Genomic DNA, 25,000 nt, shown 5'->3' with positions numbered 1-25,000 from the left:
TCAAATCAGTTCAACCGAAGGATTACAAGAAATGGGGTTATTCAAGCGAAACGACTCCACTAAAATAGCGCACAAAGAACTGTAAATATGATATCAATCTCAAGGGAACGCCACAAATAGGTGTGAATCGCATGGGAGAAAAATGTTTCACCCATACGAATTCTAACGTACTCATTCTGTAAAGCGCCGCAAACATCTCTTTGATAAGAACTTAAGTCAGCGATTTTAAATGCCCGAGACACGAAGCCCATCTTCTTGCAGGGACTGTAGGCAAAATTTTTCAGTGCCTAAAGTAGCATCCCCGGAGACGTCCTTTGGGTTTCGTTTGTCACGAATTCATTTCTCCCGCAGCAGCAGAAATACAAATATTTGCAAGCTTTCCAAGTTGATCCTTCATACCGCGCACCGGTGGCTCAGTTGGTTGAGCATCGGACTGCCATGCGGGAGGTCGTGTGTTCGACTCCGGCCGGACCAACACTCAGGGTCTTAAAATAACTGATAAGAAAGTGCTGACTTTGGAATTACATCGGCAAATGGTTAAGACTTTCAAGTCTTCTCGGATAAGGACTATAAACCGTAGGCCCCGTCTCACAACCCCTCAATGTTCACAATCCAGTGGGACGTAAAAGAACCCACATACTATTCGTAAAGAGCAGGGCATGGAGCTCCCGGTGTTGTGGTCAGGCCTCATTTCATTCATGTACTAGGTGAGATCGCTAATGGACTGATATATGCCTATATATGCTGATGTCCGATCTCACCCATAGATCTCTTGCTTGTAAAGCGCATTTGATTATGTTAATAGAAAATGCACTATATAAATTCATTACTATTACCATTTCATTAGGGGCGACGGAGCGAAACAACAAGAATATGTCCAGTAGTTTCACGTACTGTGCCACAAACAAGCGGCAAAGCTTGATAAAAAAGGGATTTGCCAAATCCGGTTGGCACATTTTTGAACACATCAGTCTTTATCTCTATAATTTGCAGGATAGCTTTTTTCTGATACTTGTATAACTCTGTAATTATAAATTTCTCACGCACCCGATCAAAAGATTTACGAATGGCAGTCATGTTTAACCGCGAATCTGAAAAGGCGGCTAGGGTTACGTTTTACAAAAATCCTTAAACGGCCTGAGATTGGTGAACATAAATGTCGGCTGTGTTTAGCAGACGTCATGGGGGAGAAATGAATACGTGAGAAACGAACCCCAAAGGACGTCTCGGGGAGGCTAATACTTCTCGATTCCCATTTATTTTCTTCATTTTTTCTGGGTTTAGTATTTTACATGTAACGTCCTGGAAAACAAAACGCAGTTCATTTGATAGTTATGGAATAAAGCACTGTGTCAAGTTGGTGCACTTTCACACGTACGCAATGCGTCCCTATGTTTTAACTTTCGCAAACCTCGTCCCCAATGTCACGCAGTTAGATGATCAGGGCCGGGAGACGCCGGGTGGAGATTTTTCCCTGTGCCACGTCCATGCAGTGTCCAAATCATGTAGCTGCAAATATGTGATCGTCTTTGTCAGTATGTTTTTTGATTGTAGTCTGAGCGCAATGAACAACTGAGAGGAAATTCTTTAGTTCCTGGAAAGAAAATGAACTGAAAGTATAGAGGAATCATCCAGTAAACACATACGAGAATGTGAAAGCGAATGTGGAGGTATCTTACTTCTGAGTTTATTCGCACTTGCTGTATGGTTTTGAGCTTTACATATCAAAAAATATTCAACACTTTCTTTATTAAAATACATGAAATTGTATTATTCTCATAATTATTCATTACGTCATTACAACTGGCCAATCAGGTGCCTCTCTAAAAATAGCTGCGTAGCTAAACCATGCGCTTAAACTATATTTTGAAAAAAGAGTAAGAGGCCCATGGATGGCGCATCCGCTCTCTTACCTCATTCTCACTTGCTAAGAATTGATTGATGCTTGAGGTGGATTTATTGGATGGGTACTAAAAAACACAAGGTAAGAGAGAAAATGCCCCCATATATGGCCCTATTTTGAAGAAAATTATTTGACATCAATTATTAGTTTTGTGTCATACTGAGTAGCTCTGTTAAGTGACCAAGTGTGAAAGTGGAGTTGTGGACCGCGCTGTCATGAGAACGAAATATAAGTAGAGGCCATGTCCGAGTTCTTGTCTGCCTCCTCTTCAAAGCGAGTCTAAGTGCTATAATTAGTTTTCATTCATATGTAAAGTAGAAGAAATTATCATCACAAAAACTTTGTGCTTTGACCCGCTTTGAAGAGGAGGCAGACATGAAATCATAAATGGCCTATAAAATAACCTTCTTAACATGGGCGCAATCTAAAAATAAATTGGAAATAATTATCACGTGGTACAAAGATTCGTTCTCTAATCTCATAGCTTCTTCTTAGGTATTCATGATTGCACTCGTGAATAGGAGTATAATGAGAGTGCTCTTCACATTTTATTGAATGCATTCATGACTCCATTGATGCACAGGCTGTGTGTCCATGCTGTTTGACACAGCTAAAAGCATGAACTACTTCTTTTGCAATATATGGCGGCAACAACCTAGTGTGTAAACACATCTAGAAAGCGGCTTCCATGGACGCCTATTTCACGGCCAAGCTGACCTTTTTCTCTTAGGAGGATTGGGTCGTTTGCGTGTGAGTTCAAAAGATAGACGTCTTTGATGAAACTCATAAAGGGTACTTCAATTATCAGTTATCTGTCGGGAAAACATTATTTGGTCTTTCCAAGCCATTTACACTAGGAGTGAGCGCAAACCATTCCTGATCGGTCGCAATCTCCTCAAGTCTCGTCAATAACTTGTTTTAATATACACTAGAACAGTGTATAGCGTTGCAGGCTCGCTATAATTGGCTACTCAAATTTCGAATATCCATTGCTATTCACCTCCGAGCAACGCACGCGTGATTTGCGCTGGAAAACATTGTAATCGTTGCAGGAATAAAATGAGTTAAAATCATCTTTTCGCGGCTTGGTAAATATCCAGTACTAGCCACTGATACTGAGGTGATTAGTTGCTAATTATTCGTTATGAGCATCTTGTAGCTGGCGTACCTGGAGGAGTTACTTTGTCTCTTACTCTGCATCCTAAATGAAGTTTCAACGCAAACCGCTGCAGAATACCATGGCAGTCATTGGCATGTCGATGAATAAGATGTCAGAGAATTCAGAATTTTTGACTCAGCCAACTTTTCTCCAGGTATGCTGTGTGTTTGCAAAAAGCAACTTTGTATCTTGCTAGTTGCATTATCATTTGCGAGAATTGCTACCCATCCGTTTGCCACCACGTACTCGTCAGGCACCAACCATAGGTGCATTCCATGTAAACCCCAAGGTATGTCAAGTGTTTCAATCAATCTTTTCTAAAAATTCAAAGCCCAGTCGAAGGTTTTTCTATTAAAGACACCTGAAATATTCATGCGGTTTCAAACAGCATTCGCACAAACAATGATCTCTGCAATTCCGGTGCAACACTCTACCAACTGAGCTATAGCGCCACTCAGCTGGGAGCAGGTGAATTTGTTGGGCTGATGTATTGCTGTGAAAGGACGAGATTAACTATATGTATATAAATTTGAAATGCAGGTTATTGACGAATTGTTGGGTTCATGTATTCCTGTGAAAAGAAATGATGACGATTAACCATAGCCTAATCCTAACCCTCTACTTGTACCCGCTAAACATTTGTGGTACTGGAGAGTCTTTTTTGGATAAGTTTGCAAAAATTGCAGTTAAAGTATTTTATCTAGCTTCTGGCTTCTTATTTTTACTTGTTGACCACAAGGTCTGCATAGTATAGTAAAGGGTGGGCGGCGCCAGACGGATTCCGACGAGAACGATGAAGCGTTGCATTTCGTGTACTCGATTTGAGACATCTTGAGAATAACAAAGACTGTGGCAATCATAGATGTTATCACAGAGCAATATCTTAAATAGACTGCTCACGTTTGTAGAGAAGAGATTTTAAAATTCGCTAAAAATGTCCCATCTGCATTGCCGAGGGGAAATTTCTATAAAGACCCCTGGCTAAAAATCGTCAACGGGTTGGGGATTACGACTGGATAAGCAAAAGGGGCCGTACAGTCAAAAGTTGATTTCATCAGTCTCAGTAATTTACACATGCTTTGGCCTACCTCCAAAACTGCATTAGCTGTTTGTAGCCTGTTGGTAGTTTTGCCGAAGCAACGCAAGCATATTAAGAATTAACACAAGGAACATCAGCAAACTGAGTAGCTCTTGATCCCTAGTATCCTCTGTGTAGGCATTAACCAACATTATGTTTACTTAATGCGCTAGCGTATGTTGCTGCTTTTTGCCAGAGTAAAAACCAAGGCAATGAAAAGGCAACAGTTATATAAAATGGAAATATTGCAAACTGGAAAAAAGCGATAACAGCAATACCTCTTGATGCGCTTTCAAGTCAAGAGAACGATTCTTATGAACGAACTGCATGCACAAGATCTAACGGTCCAATGCGAAACTCCTGGACAATGTGCCAATTTGTTGACTTCTGTCACTATTTGCGTAGGCTCATGCTGAACGTTCTCTTTTATTCTTCGGCAAATCTCATCGAACCCTTCTTATTTGTCACATTCAACTGCAGCTAATTTTAATGCGGCCACAAAACGTTGCAGCTTCGCCCCGACCTGATCATCTACTTTGATCTGCTAACTGAATATCGTGACGGTCCTAATTCTCCATTCTTGCAGATTGGGTTGATATTGGGTTCATATTGAGTTACTCTCGAGTTGCTCAAGCTCAACTGGAGAGTTGCTATCGAGTTACAAAATGAAAGCTAAAAGTTTACAATAGTGCTTAGGCTAATCACTGAAAGAGCGCTTAGGCTGATCAGGAATGGAGTCTTATTTCGAGAAAAGTGTAGTTAACCAAACCTTAAAATGAAAGCTAGAACGAAGCAATGTTGTTGACGCCACGTTTAAAGAACGAGGTATCTAATGCACAGTAATTTGTTATTCAGTTTTATTTTGGCGTAAATTCTTCACACGATCTCGTAAAAAGTGTAGATAACGGAACCGTAAATTGAAAGCTCTTTTTGTTTGTCGCTAAAGAAAGGAGAAATACTGGGAACCAGGAAAACGAGTGCGTTTCCGAGTATCCACTAGTAAGCTTGGTGTTTCCACTGCGTATCCGCGTAGCCAAGGTTTTTTTTTACTTCATTGGCAGTTTCCAGTTCTCTTAACTTTCTCTTAGGGCTGGTCTACAAGGCACGATTTGCCGGGCCGATAAATCGCACCGTGTAAATTGTGTAAAAATGTAATTTTCCTCCAAAGATCTTCCCGTTGTCCTTTTAGTATCCGCCATTTTGGACGCTTTTATTTTTTTCAGCGGTATTTGTGCGCATTACCCACTCGCATACCCTTTGAATGACATGGCGGTTTTTCTCTGAGGGACGGCCCGACTTCAAAAGATCTGATAAAAAATTTGAATGGGCGGTTCTCTGGCTAAATAAATTAAAAATTGCGAGCTTTCGACGCCTTAGAACTTTGGTCTTCAACGGTACGGTCTTTTTGCCCTTTGAAGACCACAGTTTCAGTGATCGAAAGCGTGCAATTATTAGTATTTTTAGCCAGATATCGCCCATTCAAGTTTTTTATTATGACTCATCCTGGCTGCGTTAACGTCCCTTCAATTTTTTCTTCAAAAATCTGTTGCACTGCGACAGATTTTTTGACTCGGTCCGATTTGTATTCCTATGAATCGGTCATTCATCGGCTGTCGAAATACACGGAAGGTTTGCGCTCCGATGCCGTCGGGCCGACAAGTCGTACCGATCGTATATGCAACATATTTAACCAACTTTCTTCAACCATCGACTGCAACAAAGAAAGGACTGAAGGGAAAAAAAACATGCTTTAAAAATTACCATACTGCTTATAAGTTCCGCTTGTTTTTCTTGTATGTTTATATCTTGCCCTCACAATTTGAACCTGTAAAGAAACTCCCAAGGAACACGCTTTTTGTGGAATGTTTTTGAAGGCGTTCAAAATAACTCGCAGGACGTGTTTTATTGGGTCTAAAAACACTGTTGTTTGTTTTTTAAACATTACATAATAAGAATAGCAAGGATCCAAGATCAGATCCTCGAGGCACTCCACGTAAGCTCGTTTCAGTGTCAGATATGCATTTACCTATTTCAATCGACTGTCGGCGATCTGAGAGAAACTGATATGACCTGAACCAAGAATTTATAACTCCTCTTATTCCATAATTCCAAAAGTTTTGCTAAAAGAATCTCATGGTTAACAGTATCAAATGCATTCTTGAGATCTATAAAAAATAATATTCCACAGGAGTATTTTCTTTTGTCCAACAGAATGTATGCTGTTCACAATATCAAGAATCATATTCTGGGTGCTATGTTTATTAGGAAACGTGCCATACCGCTAGTCATTAAGGATATCGTTCTTGTCTATAAACTTTATTAGTCTACGACATAGAAGTTTCTCAAATAAACGATTATCAATTGATAACAAAGAAACTGGCCGATAGTTTTCTTTTAACTTATCGTCTCCCCCTTATACACTGCAATTATTTTAGAATACTTGATTTACTGCAGGATAAACCCCATTAAGTACGGACTGATTAAAAAAAAATTCAGTTATAATGGTTTAGATATGATGGATTTGGAAATATTTAATAGTCTAACAGGGCTAGATTAAAGCCCTAAGCCTTTATTGTTTGGTAACATGCCAATTTCAGACTCAATTTTATGTGGTATAACTGGATCAAAATAGAAAGTGCTCTGTAGAGGTGGATCAGGATAATCAGACAAAGTAGCATTTACTTCAGGAATATCAGACGCAAGTCGATGCCTTATTGATGAGAAATATTTGTTGAGTGTATTACCAATTGTTTTAGGATCATCTGATTTAACTCTATGCTCCATTGGACCAATGAAGCGATTTCTTTTGGATTTTTTCCTCTTTTTTCATTTCCCAAGAGTTAACATCTTTCCATGTCGACCGGACATATTATTAATGTTGCATTCAAAACATTTTTGATAGTGAAGTTGTTTACTCAATCGAATTAGGGTTGTTAACTTGTTGGTATATATTTATCATTTTAGGCTAATCTGATTCAAAAAAATAGCTTGTTTTTCACTTTTATAGATTTCTTTAGCCCAGCCGTCAACCAAGGTTTAGTTAAAAAGAAAACAAAAAAACCAAGGTGAAACACACTAACATCAACCCGGCGTGGGCAACGTATCATACATGCGCACAATCATTTCACCCGGTCAATTAGCAACCACGGACAGCTGTTTCAGCCTCGCTGAGTCTCATCAGCATGGTGTACTTTTCATTCCAGGCGGGTGTTTTAAGACACCCCTTTACGAGGCAGCTTCACACAAAAAATGTGGTAAGCTGTGTTGGGAATAGCACAGATAGCTGTTCTTTCACGGCATTTCTAATTTTCGCACACAAACATCCCTGAGGGGTGCAAGTTTGTTATCTACACGGTTAATGGTTTTATATGTAAAAAAACAAAAAAAAAAAACTGCGAGAATGATCTATTCACATCGCATTTATCAGAAACCTCTTTCCAATTAATTGAACTTAAGTCATTTATAAGTTTATTAGCCTTAAAGCTGTACCCGGTAATCTTTGCTTGTTTGTTACGACAATGCAGACTTGTGAAAGATCTTTCCGTGAACCTTTCTATTCACTTCAATCCAGTTGTAGCGTGCTTGAAGTCCTCAATATCACAAAATGCAAACATGATGGAATCGGTAATCGCATGCATTACCATTGCTTAGCTGTTTTTGGCTATCGTTGCCTTTTCTTTTCCAGAGCTCCTTGATAGAACGAAGAACGGGGAACGTCGAACCGCTATTCACAGATGGCAACACAAACCTTATTTATATCAAACGCGCTGCTGATTTCGCCCCCCCATTAAAAAGTCGAAAATGAGATGCCGTTTATCAAGCCAAGTTCTTTTTAAAAAATGCATCTCAGCTGAGATTCAGTGTTTAAAGTACTTTGCCACATCTGTTGCTTTAATTAAGGTGTAGAGATAGCTCTCTCAAAAGTATATATTCGTTAACCTTCGAGTGTCCCCAGAAAAGAATTGAAGTTCCAGGTCTTCTATGGGTAAATGACAAAGGGAGTCGATTTAATACTGCGCAAGAGTGACATCTCACATTTTATTTACCCCGGAGGCACCAGCTTTTTTGCGGTTAGAGATAAATTCGTTCTGCAGGTACGGACAATTTTCACATAGCTACGTAAACACCAAGTATGGATTTTATGGAATATAAAATAGGTATTTAAGCCGCATTTGTCAGAGGAAGGTGGCAACAGACTCAGTGGGCTTACTGACCAAACGCAAGTGAGAGGGAGTAAAAGTATTTCGGAAGTGCAGAAATTATAAAAGGTATGAAGATATTGATACGATTACCTACGGCATTAGCAAAAATGTAGGAATGGTTGTTAGCGTGAAAACCTCGTTGAAAAATAAAACCTTCTGTCTACCAGGAAAGTGCATGTATATAAATAATCGCCAGGCGAGGATTGAATTGGCGCCGACATTTACTCTGGTACGAACTGTACGCTCAGGTGAAGACAGGCTAGATGTTATTTATGGTAGACAGTGTACATGTATTCTTTTTGATCGAGAAAGCATTAATTAGCTCATTCTCTGTAGTTTTGGTGTAAAACAAGTGTTGTTCCAAGAATACATACATCCGGCCCGTAATTCGTTGTTTTGACGATGGAGTCATTCAAGTCAAGTCAAGTCAAGTCAAACTCTTAAAGCAGGTTTAAACCGTAGCAGCTGTTACGCTGATGCGGACCTATTACAGAACTATAATGAAATAAGTATTAAATAGATATAATATAGAATATACAAAAATGCATCGAATGCTTTTCCTGATAATGGGTCGGTCGGTCGGAATTGAAAAAAAGAAACCAAAAAAAAATTATAAGCAGTCTCAGAATCGGAGGCCTTGTACCCCAGCATCATAGCTGTGGAGTCAGGAAAACAACAAGACGTGAACCCAAAATCAATATGGCGGAAACGTTGGTGGATTTTGTTGCAAAATTAAGACAACGTGGGAAAAAGGATCAACCACCGAAGCTCCTAAGGGACATAAAAATGGTTTTAAAACGTCGTTTTTTTTTTTTGTTTTTTGTTTTTTTCTTTTATACCAACGACGCTATACTAAACGGCGAAAAAAAAAAGGGATGGCCTAACTACTATGACAGCTTCTTTATCAAAAGCAAAGCGTGAAAGTTGAAACGAATACTTCCTTAAGCTAAACTTGAAAGTTTTTAACGGGAAATTCCGTGGAAATATTAGCTAATCTATTGAAAAAAAGCTCCAGATAACTGGACCCCAACAACTTGGTCAATTTCTTGAAAATTCACTTTTGGGACCTGCTATTACAGACTGCCATGATTAGAGCCGGTACGTGTTGATCTCAGTAATTGTAGATTTTCCAGCGAAGAAAAAAATGCTATTGAGGCAGGTGCTTCATTAACACAGTTTAAACATCAGAGCGTGAGTGCGTGAGGTTTTAGTTCTCTTTTTGACTTGACCGCGCACAAAGTACAATAGTTGTTTACTCCGTACTGAGGAAGTAAACAATAGAAACGTGTTGATTACGTAATTCATGCATAGTGTATGAGCACAAAACAAAAGATTGTGCACGGTCGTGGACTTTCCAATCTAAATATTGGCATCTTTCTTTGCTCCTTTGGTGTTTTTTTAATTCATTGAAAAAAAAAAAAAAAAAGAAAAAAAAAGAAATGACAGTTTGTTTACTGAAAACTAATGTTACTTCACTTAAATATTTCCCTTTCTGTTTTGGCCTGGATTCGGTAGAAAAGAAAAACAAAAAAAAGAAACCCCAGTCTTTTTTCGGTCCAACATTGCAGGAATTTAAAACCACTTCTTAATTAAAAAGCACGAACCATAACTGCCATTAGCAATTAATGAACCATAATTCATTCTTTTTTGTAGTCACCAGAGACTTGCGATGTCGTAAATTACAGAAAGTTTAACGTTTTGAAGGAGTCAGCTGTCAGTAAGAGGACAGTAAATATTAACTTCAGACAGTTTTGTGCATGCTAGTCTGGTTTGAAGAAATTTGAATGCAGCTTAGAAAGTTACGATTCAAAGCTTGCAGCTGACCCCACACTTTCGACACTCTTGGTCTAGCGGCTTCATGTGCAGCTATCAATGTTATCGCAAGATGTGACGTGCGTGTTCCCCTGGCGCGGCGACAAGAGGAAAAAAGAAAATATAAAAGGAAAATAAATAAAAGCACACACAAACCCCATCCCTCGAGGCAGCAACACCGATCACAGTACAAAAAACGAGAACTTGAAAGAACATTGAACCCCATGAAGCAATGGGCATTGAACACTGCTGAACACCTTAATCACGTATTTATTAGTACACGTGTAACTAGGAATTATAGCCTCAGATCAAATCAACAATCTAATGAAAAAATACCAGGCTCAGGCACTAAAGGATAATATGAATTAATTTAATCATAGTTAAACCTACTAAGTGTAAATTCAAAATCTAAATTCGTGCATTTTATGATATATGCTTATTATACATTAGGGTTAGCGTTTTAGCTTAAATCATAGTTAATCGAGGGACTGGTTGTGAAACCTTAAAATTTTTCAAAAGCGAGAACAATGTCTTCGCAAGCGATGTTGAATTGACCGAGACAGTGCACAATCTTTTATTTTCGCTTCGCTCGGGTTCGCTTGTTGGTTGCTCGTAACTTAGTGGAAAAACTTCATTGGTTATCTTCTCGAAAAAAGGTGTGTTTTGTGCAGGGTCAAGGCCAAAAACGGACAAAAGTATGCAACAGGAAATTTGTCAAGTTTTGCCACTATCTCCATGTATCAACTATGCTTAAATTTGAAAGAAAATTCCGTGACACAAAAGGGAGAGGTCGCGCCTCTTAATAGCAATTAGCGTCCTTTTCTTTTAATAAGATGCAAATAGGTTTTCTCCAATTTTGGTGTGCTAATAGTGAATATAATAAGCCAATCATATGCCAAGTTTTAGGCTGGGAACTTGTGTCATCAGGGACGACAAATAAAGGCAAACCAAGACTCGTTACCAAACCACAAACAGACTCGTTACCAAACCGAAGTCAACGGTCAGCGTGTTGTGTTTAAAGTGTACGAGGATGTTTTCCATCGTTTTATCGTTTCGTTCGTGGAAATTAACAGCCGCCTGACGTCGCTGGCAGGGCTTCGATTGCGCGGCTAGCGGAGTGAAATGAAAGAAAAACCTTTGCCCTTGAATTCTACGGTGGAATTGTAACCGTGGAAGAATTTTATCCAGGTATATTCGACTCCATTTGGTGGGCTGTTCAGCCTTGGTATTTTATTATAACCGTACGATAATGTCTCAATTCACGTCGAATCTGGCAAAAAAATTCACAATGGCAATAAGGTTAGGCTTTTAAACTGAGAGGGCGTTATCCATTTACAAAAAAATTCCGGAAATTTTGGTGGAAATTTCCATCGGGTGAAAAACGTGTTCCATTTAACTCAGGTCCGTTCGCCGCCCAGTGATTGCGATTTTACGCGCCAAAATTTAAAAATGTGGCCGTGAATAGCCTGGAAGTGATAAGATCTTTCAAAAGTTGTAAATGGAACAGACGTTTCCATCGGAAAGTTTCCAACGGGAAAACAGGAGTACCTTTACAGAAGTTCCGTTCATTTGGAAATTTTCCATTAGAACGAACCAAAAAGGTGTGTTCCATTTACATCCCAACCGAAATTTCGGTATTTCTTGGTAAATGGAAAACGCCCAGAATGTTTTTCCGTAAAATTATCTTCTCAGGTCTTTCATCGGGATTCCCATACAAATCGTTATATTTTTGTTGGCTTTTCCTCACACGGAGCTTAAGGCGCCTGTATAAGCACATGTTTTTTAATTCCACGAACCACTTCGTGCCGTCTTTTTCGCGTTGAAAAGCGCGCTAGATCATCAAATTAAACTCTCATGAATGAAAATTTCATAATTTTGACTTAAAAATTTGGAAAGTTTGGTTAAAAACGGTTTTGAACATCTGTTCATGAAAACAGTTTTGAATATCTGTTTATGTTTTTTGCCCACCCGAAGACCGAAGCTAATTAATTATGCAAAAAAACACAATTTCAAAATCCCGTGGTGTTTTGGTTTACCACGTGTCAAATATAACGTGGCCCCATATTGGAAGGACAATCCATATGACAGAACCTTCAGACGCAAGCGGAATAATTTCGAGTTCCGTTAGTTTAACGCAAGACAAAGTTTGGGGCAAAAAGTGCGAAGGAATCTTCCGAAGAATGCAACTTTTGGATGATAAGTCGCTGGCTGCAGTACAGAGAAGATCGAACAACAGGGATAAAGGCATTGGTTCTTCAAAGGTACGACTGAGGTGAAGTTCGATGAATCCCTGTCAAACAATATTCTAAGCTTAACATAATCTTTATAAACAACCTCTTTTTTTAGGGTCAAGGATTATTTGAAATTAGACTGAAAACTAGTTGACCCAGACGGAGGAGTAAACGTGACAAAAAAGAAAGTCCGACTTGGACTATATGAGAATATCCGCCCAAAATCGTCCGGTGCCTTTCCTACAGAAGGATATAACGATGATCTTGCAGATGCTCTAAATGTGGACTATAATATGATATGGACGTTCACGGTCCAAAATGTGTCAGGGAGGCACTACTACCGTCAAACCCTTAATAAAAAGATATAATTTCTTTAAATCCGGTCATGTTGTTAAGTTGGAAAAAACAAGCTCAGCAAAGATGGATTGTATCAGGAAAGGTTTTACCACCTATGAAGAAATCAACTTCATACATTGACTTTATTGCATTGAGGGGTGGCAAGATACTTTGTGCAAAGTGTGGCTACTCCACGGGTATTGAAGGTCATTGTAATCATGTTTGTTCTATGCTGTTCTTCCTGGAAGAATTCTGTGAAATAATGCAAAAAATACAGCTTGCACATCCCAGCCAATGGATGATCCCAACTCGCTCCCAATTTTGTTATTACACCTTACACTCTTATTACACTCTCTTTTGTTGCCCATGTAAATTTTATCTGTAATTTTTTATATTATGTGAAACTGAACTGAGTTAAATAAATCATCTTGTCTTTTTTCTGGCCATGAGGTTGGAACAAACCTTCCAGAAAAAGGAAAGCAGATAGCCACCCTATTCTCCAAGTAAAGTGTGTAAGACATGGACATGACGGTAAATACAGATCAGAAGTAGGTAGCTTATGTCAAAGTAAAGATGTCACAGTGAGGGCTCTACCTCAAAGAAACTTTGATAGAACAGGACTCTAAAATTTCAAATGTAAACTTGAGGATCTGGCAAGTAAAGGACAAGAAATTGGATTGTTATACATTCTACCAAGAAAACGCGCACAGGAAAAGCCTGAAGACTTAAGTGATGATCATGGCTACTGTAAATGTTCTAGTGACACTGAATGCATAATTTCGCAACCGAAGGTCCACCCCATTAGTTTGCAGAAACTAAAAGAGCATTGCTCTAAAATTAAAAGAAAATTGGCTTTGGGCGATGATGAAATTTAGTTGATTAAAGAGAAACTAGAGACCAATCATTAAAGGAACACTGTAGCTTAAAATGGAATGAAGCAAGAAGACCAAGATTACAGCATCAAATGGAAACGAGTTGCAAGTATGAAAGTATCAACTTCTCCAGTTATAGCCCTACAAGAGATATTGCATTACAATCAAAAATTCCCGACTTATTTTATAAGGGAAGGTCTCGACAAAGAGCCAGAGATTATCAGTAAATACATCGCTGAAATGCAGGAAGATAGTCATCAAGTAACTGTGAAAAAAAAAAAGTGGATTCATTGTAAATGCAACCCGTGCGTTTTTGGGAGAACGTCGAGACGGTTTAGTCCATGACCCTCTGAAATCTACTCCAGATGGGCTAATTGAAGTTAAGCTCATTGTGATCAAAGCTGATCACATAAGGAAGGGAATTTGCAAATTGGTGGAAGGTGATATTTTTATTAATAGGAATCAACAGTACGATTTCCATGTACATCAGCAGAAGATGTTTTGCTGCTGTAAGACATAGACTGGCTTCGCAGTGAAAGGTGGCACTGAAATGTACAAAGAAAGAGTGTGTTTTAAAAAATCCTTCTGGAGTGACCAGTTGCCAAAACTAGAGAGTTTTTTTGACAACATTGTACTACCCTGAGCTAGCATATCCAAGAGTCAAGTATGTGCTGTCTCCCTGTTATCTTAGAGAAGCATAAAGTAAAGTCTTGGAACAAAGTACTTCAAAAACACATTTACTGGATTGGCCTATTTATTGTAACAGCAATACTATGCACTACATGCTGTCCATAGTAAAAAGGAGGCTATTGTAAGTTAATTTCATTGAAAATGACTCATACTGTTTAGTAAGGCAAGCATGACTATGTCATGTAATCTGGCCTATAGGGCATTTATAACCAATATTATTGGTTCAGTCAATGAAAACACGTAACTTTGTTATCATTTCAACTAGAACAAGTAATTTTTTACTTGTGATTTTCTGAAGTACGAAATTTGGAAAAAGAATACAACTTTATACCTTAATATTTTCCAGGTAGAAAGAAAAAATCGTACACTTGACCGAAAAAATGTCCATTGATTTCAGTCTTCAAACTTTATCAGCAGTTACATTGATTAAAGTGACCAACAGTGCTTACATCTGACTTCGTTCATTTCAAATCGTGTCTTGAATATTCTTACTACTTGTCCATTAACAGTAACGATGGCAAATAGCAGCGTTTATTTTTTTCACTTGTGTGGCAAATATCCCTATAATGACACAAGCTTTTGTATTCCCAAGTGCACACGTACCTCAATAATGTGTAAATACTCTTCAAAAGGACAAAAACATTGTTTCGACTAGAAATTGCGGAAAACTTCAAAGATGCTCTATAAAAGGGGTAATAAAGGTAAGGTTCCCCATAACATGGAGACTAATTCAAAACTCCTATACCGAAAGGGTTCATGAAAATTTCCATGTATCTTGTAACATTGAGATGAATTCGAAAATTCTTGCCCAAAAAGGTGAAAAACCATGGAAATTTCCATGCACCATGTAACATTAAGACGAATTCAAAATTCTTGACCAAAAGGGTAAATGGAAATTTCCAGTTACCCTGTAACATTGAGACTAATTCAAAAATTCTTGTCCAAAAGGGTTCATGGAAATTTTAATGTACCTTGTAACATTGAGGCTATTTAAAAAATTCTATACCGAAGCGTCCATGGTAATTTCCATGTACCCTATAACATTGAGATTAATTTCCATGTACCCTCTAACATTGAGACCAATTCAAATGTTTTACCAAAATGGTAACAGTAATATGAGACTTGTTTACAGAAAGGGTTCATGGAAATTTCAATGTACGCTAAAAAAGTAATACGACAATTATTATTAAATTAAATTATGTAACAATCACATTTCTTATTGCCATGTAAGACAGTATTTTGAGCGCAATCTGTTCCCTCCTCAACACTGTCATATTGCGCTTTACATTTGTGTGCAAGGGTTGTGATTTCCTTCTTGAGTGCATTAACAGGCCTTTGTTCGTCATACATGTAAATGCTCAGTGTTTACTACAAATTCAAGAGATGGCCTCAGCCAGGAAGAAACTGAAATATATGCAAGAGAAGAAAATAAGCAGAGACCTAGCTCACTTTGATGACATGTTAACTCTTACAGCTGGTACATGTATATTTGCAGTTCCTATAATTTGTTCAAGAACGAAACTACTGAGCTCTTTATAGACAAAAAAAGTGCGTCCTGTTATTGTATACCTGTTTATAGCATGCAGCATTTATAAAAATCACAGAGACAGGAACGAATATAATTTTTCGATACGGCCAAGACTTGTTTCAGTTATTAATGAATTTGACACTAAATAACTTTGACAAAATAAGAAGCAAATGTCAAAATTACGATATCAAATCAAAGAAATGAAATGTATGTAAAACAATACAAGATGTACAATGTACATGTATACCTTGAACCTGCAAAAGAAACGAAAGGAAATGAACTTTATTTAAGTGTCTAGTCGATTTAGCGTTGGAACACTAGTTGGGGACACTGTAAAGTGAAATTAACATTGAAAGCAAATCAAGTCAAAAGTTGGTTTTTGAGGGAGAGGGGAAACCAGAGTACGCGGAGAAAACCTCTCGATGCAGAGTAGAGAGCCAACAAACTCAATCCACATATGACGCAGAGTCGAGGAATCGAACCCGGGCCACATTGGTGGGAGGCAAGTGCTCTCACCACTGCGCCATCCCTGCACCCCGAAGTTTCCTAACCTTAACAGAATCCCTGTTGGTGGCACAAAAATGTCCTCCCTCTTTTTGCAACAAACCAATTTGTGGCACTTCTCAAAGGGGTGCCAACAAAAATAATGGATGTCTTTTCCACCACGTCCGTCAATTCAGCACCAGCTGTTGACAATTCAAGCAATAGAGGACTTTTTCTCTGTTTACATAGCCTCAACTGAACACAAGGGGGAGTTCGGAGAATTTAAGACCGTAAGTTATGCAAACCCTAGCCGCAAACATGCTATGGCTTTTATAAAATATTTCTCAAAAATAATTCGACAAATGAAGGAAATTGCTGCCTTTTTTTTTACTTCTTGAATGAAAAAGGAAGCCATATATTGTTGTATATCTGAAGCTAATAGCTGCTTCTTTCGTAGTAACAAATGTTTTATGCAACAGAATTCATAATACACTGGATTACAGGCCCCGAGGCTTTTTTGGAATGAACTATATGTGGGCACAAGATTGAAGTGCAGCAAGCAGGGTTCTCCAGAAGCTCCGGCAATTGGCAAAAATCTAGACCTGGGCGCAATGGCTACGAGGCTAGGGCTGCAACGATACATTTTCTCATGATACGATACATATCTCAATACAGGTGCAACGAAACGATACATATCTCGATACATGATTACATAAATAATTATGTACAATGGGAAGACAATTTGTGACGGACAGCGTGTTTTGTTCTTGGGCGCACAAGACCACAGGCGCCCCAAGCTCAGTGTAAGCATGGCCGACAAAAATTAAGGATTTGCATGAGAATCCCGATAAAAAGCTTAAGAACATATTTATATGAAAAAAATCTCAATTAAAAGGCCTAACCTTATTGCCGTCGTGGATCGCTTCCTTTCTGTGTGGTTATTTTCCAGATCCGACGCAATTTGAGCCATTTCTCAATTTCGTAGTTGTCAACGGTTATAATAAAGTCCCAATGCTGGAGATTGAATTATCAAGTGCCACCAGTTTGAGTTATGGATAAAATATTCCCAGGGTCACAATTTCACATCAGAATCAATTGACAAAGATTGAACTTTCATCTCAACCCACCATCAACGGAATAGCAGTCCTGCGAGCAACGTCAGGCGGTGAATATTCTTGGTTTGCAGGTGACGTCACAAAAAATTAAGATACAAAACTAAAGATCCTTTTGAGTTTTTATCTCGATCATCTACAAAAGGTTTTAAAAATATATCTGTTTGCATGTTTTCAGCTCGGTACCGTGCTTTGTCTCGAAAATAGAGCAGTTTGAATTTCAGTTTTTCACAGTACGTGACATGTTCACAGCTTTCGAAAAACATGCCAGTTGCATAGAAAACATCGAATTCCCTCGTGTTTTTGTAGCCTAAGCCGCCAATATACTAGGAGACGTGTCTATACGAATGTTTGCTAGCTCATTATACAGCAGAGAAGTGTTAAAGACAGCCAAACTAAATTCCAGATGTTTCTACATGTTTCCGGCCGCCATGTTGGAATACTTCAGCAGTACACCAACATGGCACCTCCATACTAATCTCTACAAATTTGAGAAATATATTTTGCCGAATAACTCAAGTACGGAATATTTCACAGCTCTGAGACTTGGGCCCGTTGTTTATTTATTCCTCTTCTATTACATGTCCTTTTCTTGACTCAATTTCTTAAATGGTAAGCGATTTATGTTTTCACTTGCGTGACGTGCAACCCAAGAATTGCAACAAAAAAGGGTGCGAAGACGGCGCTTTAGCCCCATAGTCGCAAAGGCTTCGACCATTGATAACAAACTGACCCTTACCGGGGTGGCGGACCGTAGTTTGTCAACCGTAAAAGTTGTCTATTCCCCTGGATCTACTGGCATGACTGCATTGACTCAGTCGTCCAATCACAGTCACGCCTCCTTCGTGTTGACAAAGTTCAAATGCATTCGCGAAGACGGAAAGCATTGAAAGGTGCGAGAATGAAAGCCGTAGTAACAAACTTTTGCGCATTCATGCCGCTTTTATTACTTAATAGGATTTTGTACGCAGTAAGCTGTTCGCGATCGTAACTGTATTTATCAAGCCTTCAAGGAATTAACATTAATTATGCTAATAAAATTTGTTCCCGTAGTTTATCAAGCGCATTTTTTTTTATTTCCCTGGGTCTCCCGACGCGAGTGTTTTCTCCCAGATGCTAATAATTAAATTTCACTGGCTTCAATTAGTCCAGCCACAAAATATCCTACGCGAACAAAGTTTATTTGCGTGTCAATATAAATTCCTTGAAGGCTTGAGTCAATGCAGTCATGACGTGATCAGAACCTGCGGGACTATCTAGTCAGAAACACTCTCACTAACCCGACTACAGCTGATGAGGTACTTTCCCTGTGGGCAGTTTTGCTGCAACACCTGCCTCCACACCAGCCCCTCCACATTTATCGATATTCCAGGTGAACGGATCACTTTTACATCGAAATGCATCTGTGTTATCAAATGCCACGGGTGTCACAAGATCTATATCGGAGAAACTGGTAGACGCTTGGGTGACAAGGGAACATCTACGCTCCATAAGACTACCAGTCTCCAATCTTCCTGTCCGATGCCATCTTTCTACTCAGGGCATGCTGGTCTCTGTAATCCGTTCGGATTGCAGGGATGCCACAGACAGACGAAGTTTTGAGGCAAGGGTGATTTTCATACACCGCACACTACAGCCTGGTTGTCTCAATGTGGACTTTGGTTTCATATAAAGTCAGCGCGCGCTATAAACGTTTTTTTGCTTTTGTTTTTTTTTTTTTTTTTTTTTTTGCGTTACGTTGCACGCGCATTTTCCAGTTGCTTTCAAACCACTGACGAAGAGGGAGTACCCTCTTGGGCGCAAATTTGAACCTCATTTAATATTCATGTACTTGCCAGGGATGTTCTTCACTCTGTTTTCGAGGAAAGCCCGGTGTTCTTTAAATGGTAACAAACTTTGTAGCAATTCACTTTTAGTCCTGGGGGCCTTAAGTTTAAGACTACTACACTATTATTTTTATCTCTTAGCTTTTTTCACACTTTTTTTGTATTCAAGTTTAATTTGTTTTTTTCGCAGTCCTTTTCGTATATATTTCCATCCGCTCGCTAACTTTTACTCAAGATGTATTACAAGGTCATCGTAACTTTTTTGTGTTGAGCGATTCAAGGTCAAGGCAAGCATCCTTTATATTGTAACCTGCTTTGCGATAATTGTAAGTCCAGAAAACCAGACGATAATGAATGAGATAACTTAGTTAAGAGTTTAAAAAATAGTAAACGGTTCAGCGTGTAATAACGAGTTAGTTGCAAGCGGGAGGTAGCTAACCATGAAGGAAGCGTAAGAGTCGAACGAGACGATAGCCGCCATTTGAGAGCTTAACAAACCTCCCAAGTACAGGTATAACTGGATGGTACACAATCAGCTGTATTGAAATCATCCTATGACAGTTTGGGACATACTTTCTCTTCTTAATTAATTTGAATACACTTTGCTCACTAACACGTCGAGCTGGCTTTCACTTAAGCATGTAAATCGCATTACCAGTGGGTCGGGTAAAATACCCACCAACGAGTTAAAATCTTTCTTTTTTCTTATAAAGCTGCAAAGAAATTGCAGCACAAGTTTCACTTTTTTGGCGATAGGATGGTCGGTCATTATTTTATGCTGAGGAAAAAGGCGATTTTTTACCGGCGCATGTGTCCGTGTTCTCGTCATAAATATTCACCAATGGGCAACTAGTAAATGGGTAACTTATCAATCAGAGCAACGAGCGTAGCTCAATTGCTTAGTACGCGGCTTTCGGAGCAATAGGTCCCAGTTCAACTTCAACGTCTGTTTCGACTTTTTCGAATTTCTGCTCCGTAAAACGGAGCACTGGCAGAGGGTGGTAAAAGGAGAACCGACGGCTTCTATGGATGCCAGCTTCGTAACTAAAGGACCTACCGACGTTAACTAAAAAAAAGTAACTTTACATTTATCTTTACCTAGTGAGCCTACTTCTGTTGTGCTATAATTTTCCTTTCTATGTGGCAGTTCTATGCCCTTGATATCTGGTCGAACCGCCATTGTATTTGACGTGCGAAGGGGTGGTTTTAAAGAAAGTATGCAAGTACTTGTAAATATGTAAAGCCACAAAATTTAGATGAATATACTGACAAAATATTAGTAAAAATCGGGCGTGAAAGTAGACTTACAGAATTCATAGAGCGTAAAGAGATCAAGTTTCAATCTAAGCAAATACTTTGAATTCCTTTTTAGACATGTGGAAAAGTGCTGCAGCAATTGTCACCAAAGACATGAAAACTCTGTTCGTGTTCTCGATTTTTGTCGTCATTTGTCAAATTATCAACAAAACGGAGACTCAGCGGTGCCCTACAGTTGGATCTGAGGAGTCCATCTTGGGATGGATGTTGCAAGGACACATCTATCAAACAATGATGGCTAATATTGGCCTTCATTGCCTTTCGGCCTGCCTCAAAGATGATCGTTGCCAAAGCTTCAACTTTGTGATTTCTCTCCATATGTGCGAATTCAGTGATCGCACCAAGGAAGCCAGACCTGAGGATTTTATTCTAGATGCAGACAGATATTATTTCAGAAAATACATAAACAGAGGTAAGTGAAATTTAACAAGGCTTGTTGTATGCAAAAAACGGCTAAAACAAAGATAAAGAAATAATAGTAGTTTCTGAATTTCAGCCCCACTGGGCTCCATCTCTGAACTAGCAGCCGAGTCCTGCAAGGAAATTAAGATGAGTGAAGGAAGATCACCCAACGGCAAATACTGGATGTCTTCAGTAAAACCAGGGATTCCAGTACTTGCATTTTGCGATATGAAAACCGAAGGTAAGAATAACTTCAATCTTCTTTCATCCTTTTCTCCGTCTCCTCCTTCATCTCCATCTTTATCCCCAGGTAATAACATTCATCTACAATGATATTTGTCTTCATCTCCATCTCGAACACCGTTTTGATTCTTATCCACATTTTCGTATTAATCCTATGTCCATAGTTTATTTCGGATTCTCCTTTACTGGCTTTCTTCACTTTTATCTGCGTCTATAACCTTTATCTTTATTTGACTATATTTCCATCTTCATCTTCTTCATCTTTTTAACTTAATTCCTTGTTCTTTGTTTACTCCTTCTTCTCCTGTAATTCAGTGAATGCCTTTCTTTTCTTTTCTTTCCCCTCTTCATTTTTATTTCTTCACCTCTCTCTTTTGGCTTTTATTATCTTGTTGCACTTAAAGCAAAACTCAGGGAGCGGATCCATGTTAATCGCGGTTAAATTTGTACTTTTTTTTGGTGTTATGAGGATCAGAATTATTTTTAGCTTATCTGTCATGCAATTCCAGACTTTTCTAGAACTATGTTAAAATCTGTAATATTCCAGAAATTATTTTCATGTGACTCAGCAGTTTCCACAAATAGTACACTATAAATAGAAACAGAACATTCTAGGTGCTTAGAGTAAAGGTATAAAAGCAGACTTGTAAGTAATAGAAAAACTCTTTGCCCGAGGGCTTACCCTCGTGACCGGCTGTGATTGATGGATGCGACAACTGCGATGAAGCTATAATCAACTGCGATAACTATGGAGGAGATATAACCTTTGACCTTGCTATATCCGGAGAGAAGAAAGAGAAGAAAGAGAATAGCTGAAAAGGGAAGAAGATAAAGAGTTCTGAGTTTATTATGAAGTCCTTCCTGAGAGTTTGTGTACACAGAAAGTCCAGTGAATCAAGAAGGTCAATAATTGTTGTCTACAGTCCGTGGAACTTGGAGTTCGAAGTTGATCAAGATAAATACCTGTATGGCCATGAAAGACAGTAAGCCCGCTTTGCTTTAAGAACTGCTTAACGTAATCTTTAACCTAAGTGATTAATTGTAACAGTGTAAAACTAATTAAAGAATAGTGAAAAAGGGTGTATGTCACATATTTGGAGCGTGCCCTATATCGTACTCGGGATTTATTTTCATTCATGCCTTGTTTCCGGACATCTATGGTTATTCCTGCACATAACATCGGATAGAAGTTGCTTGGCTAAGTGCGAAAACACAATTGAAAAATGTGAATCTAAAGCACCTACCTCCTCCATAACACCGGTCGGATGCGCATGCTCTGTCCATTGAACTACTAGAACTCCTAAGAAGCTGCAATACTCGTCAAAAATCTTGAAACACTTGTGGCGGTTTCCCCTTCCCCAATGTTGATTTGGGTATCACAGTGGTCTCAGTGCTTCAAAACACGCGTGGCTCAACATTGGGGAGGGAGAAGGCACATTTCAGTTGGGAAAACAGTGTGAAGTAGAAATCTCAGGATTTTTCCAGAAAATTCGAGAGAAACGGTGTCGTGTGGGTCGTTTATTTTGGTCCTGAATGGACAATGTGTACCGCTTGGACACATTATATCGGTGAAACAAGTAGAACTATTGGATCCAGAATAAAAGAACATATCAGAATGGTGAAACAGACAGTGTATTCACATTTAATAAGTCATAACAAACCATCCATGCAAGATATCTCTTGGGTAATCCTCCACAGGAACATCGACGACATCCGCACGCGTAAAATCATTGAAGCGCTAGAAATCCGCAAACATGAATGGTTGCATTGGACGAACTCTAAATTTAGATTAGCACCATCAAATTAATGAGCCTTGACATTTCACTGTTGTACTAGGTTTTTTTTACATAAACCAATCTGGTATTCATAATCTTTAAACAGCGAACGTTTGAAGTATTAAACCAATTACCAACATATATGCCTCAAGAAGTTTATTCCTTACTACATTATATATCGAAGTGTGGCTACACCCTTCTTGCCCTGTTGGCTCGAGAGACCCTCTTAAATTGTATGTAAATTGTCTTCTTCTCTCTCGTCCGCCCGTGAATCATCGTTCTCGTTGATCCAGCGTCATTTAGTTGGGGAAAAACATGGGCCCGGGATGACCACGTAATAATTCCTATTCGCTATCTAGATTGGCCATGTAGCCAGCATGGTTGCTCTGATAGTGTAGTGGTGATCACACCCAACCGGTAATCAGGGGGACGTGGGCTCAAATCCCGCTCAGAGCATAAAATGTGTTTCAGTTCCAATGAAAACTGTCATCCAGGGGTTGTGTTTAAATCAAATAACCTAAAGATCACAGTCGGTGCCAACAAAAAATCGTCCACTTTCTTGACGTAACTTTCGACCTTACAGATGGAAGCTACAAACCATACATGAAGCCCAACAACAAACTATCGTACATCCACCGGCAAAGCAACCACCGCCCAACATTACTGAAAAACATTCCACTCAACATCAACAAAAGACTAACTAACAGTTCATCCAGCAAAGAAGTATTTGACGAATCAATAGGGAACTTAAGCATCGACAACGAAATCGACGACGACGACGTTTGCGAACCGCGGTGGACTGGGTATAGGGTTTCGGTTTCAGCGGGAAAAACAAAGTTTAAGCATTTTAACCTCGGATCGTCGACAGATTTTTCGCTGGTGTACCCATTTCTCGTCATCATGGCATTTAGAGACGTTCCCAACCTTCTTCTTTTAAGCCATGACGATGGAACGATCAAGACGAAGAATTTCGTGTTCTTAACGACCTCTACGTTTCAAAAAATGCAGACTTTCCATACGACTCATACACGCCCTTTGCTCTAAAAGAACTCGACGAATCTGAGTGTCTGGCGGAATTTCGCTTCCGAAAGCGAGATATTCCACGGCTGTACAATGTTTTACAAATTCCTGACACCCTTACCTGTAACCAGCGCTCGGTGTGCGATGGAGTTGAAGGCCTTTGTATGCTGCTTAAGCGCTTGTCATATCCATGCAGATATGGAGATATGATCGTCCGATTTGCGAAACCCGTGCCAGTGCTCAGCATGGTTACTAACCAGATGATCGATTATGTTTACAATACTCATGGCCACAAGGTGTTGCAATGGAACCATCAAGTCTTGAGCCCTGCAAACTTACAAAGCTATGTTGATGCTATCACAGCTAAAGGAGCGCCATTACCAAATTGCTTTGGATTTATTGATGGCACGGTGAGGCCTATATCCAGGTCTGGAGAACACCAGAGAATCCTCTACAATGGGCACAAAAGGGTACATGCCCTGAAATTCCAGAGCGTTGCTTTGCCCAATAGCTTAATTGGAAACTTGTATGGCCCAGTTGGTAAGTTGTAGATAGATCATCTCTTTCAAGATTCATGCATGAATGCAACCACATGCACATCAATTTTAAGCCTCCCTTCATAAAATAGTATGCAACTTTATGGAGCTTGGTTACAAACACTAAAGCTATGTGCATGTATCCAATCTAACCTTGTATTATAACCGGTTATTTGTATGCTGGCCCCAGTTACTTGTAGTGCTCATTTTATCACATGGAAATTATACCTATATTATTTTACTTCTAGGGGGAAGAAAACATGATGCAGGCATGCTGACAGACTCTCAGTTGCTTCGTGACCTTGGCCAGTATGCATTTAGTCCTACAGGTGTACCCCTCTGTGTGTACGGTAACCCTGCATATCCTCTGAGAATGCACCTTCAAGGTCCCTTTAAACATGGCATCCTTACACCAAATATGGAGCTGTATAACACAAACATGAGTGCTGTGAGAAGCTCGGTTGAGTGGTTGTTT

General features: G+C 39.2%; 1 protein-coding gene across 4 annotated transcripts in view; it reads left to right on the top strand.

The window, feature by feature from the left end:
* Window positions 1–7,199: 7,199 nt before the first annotated feature.
* LOC138004112 (uromodulin-like) overlaps window positions 7,200–25,000 on the top strand; it is a 44,693-nt gene continuing 26,892 nt past the window's right edge. For 2 of the 4 annotated variants that reach the window (XM_068850532.1, XM_068850531.1), the window contains exons 1-3: window positions 7,200–7,394; window positions 20,605–20,961; window positions 21,046–21,192. In XM_068850532.1, the coding sequence (XP_068706633.1) occupies window positions 7,250–7,394; window positions 20,605–20,961; window positions 21,046–21,192 (649 nt within the window). In that variant the 5' untranslated portion in view covers window positions 7,200–7,249. Of the gene's footprint in view, window positions 7,395–8,257; window positions 8,409–20,604; window positions 20,962–21,045; window positions 21,193–25,000 lie in introns of those variants that run through there. The other 2 variants (XM_068850533.1, XM_068850534.1) reach the window with 2 other exon arrangements.

Source organism: Montipora foliosa, chromosome 5 (genome assembly GCF_036669935.1).
Source record: "Montipora foliosa isolate CH-2021 chromosome 5, ASM3666993v2, whole genome shotgun sequence".
NCBI lineage: Eukaryota > Metazoa > Cnidaria > Anthozoa > Scleractinia > Acroporidae > Montipora > Montipora foliosa.
Note: the sequence above shows the minus strand (reverse complement) of the source record. Positions and strands in the feature narration are given on the sequence as shown.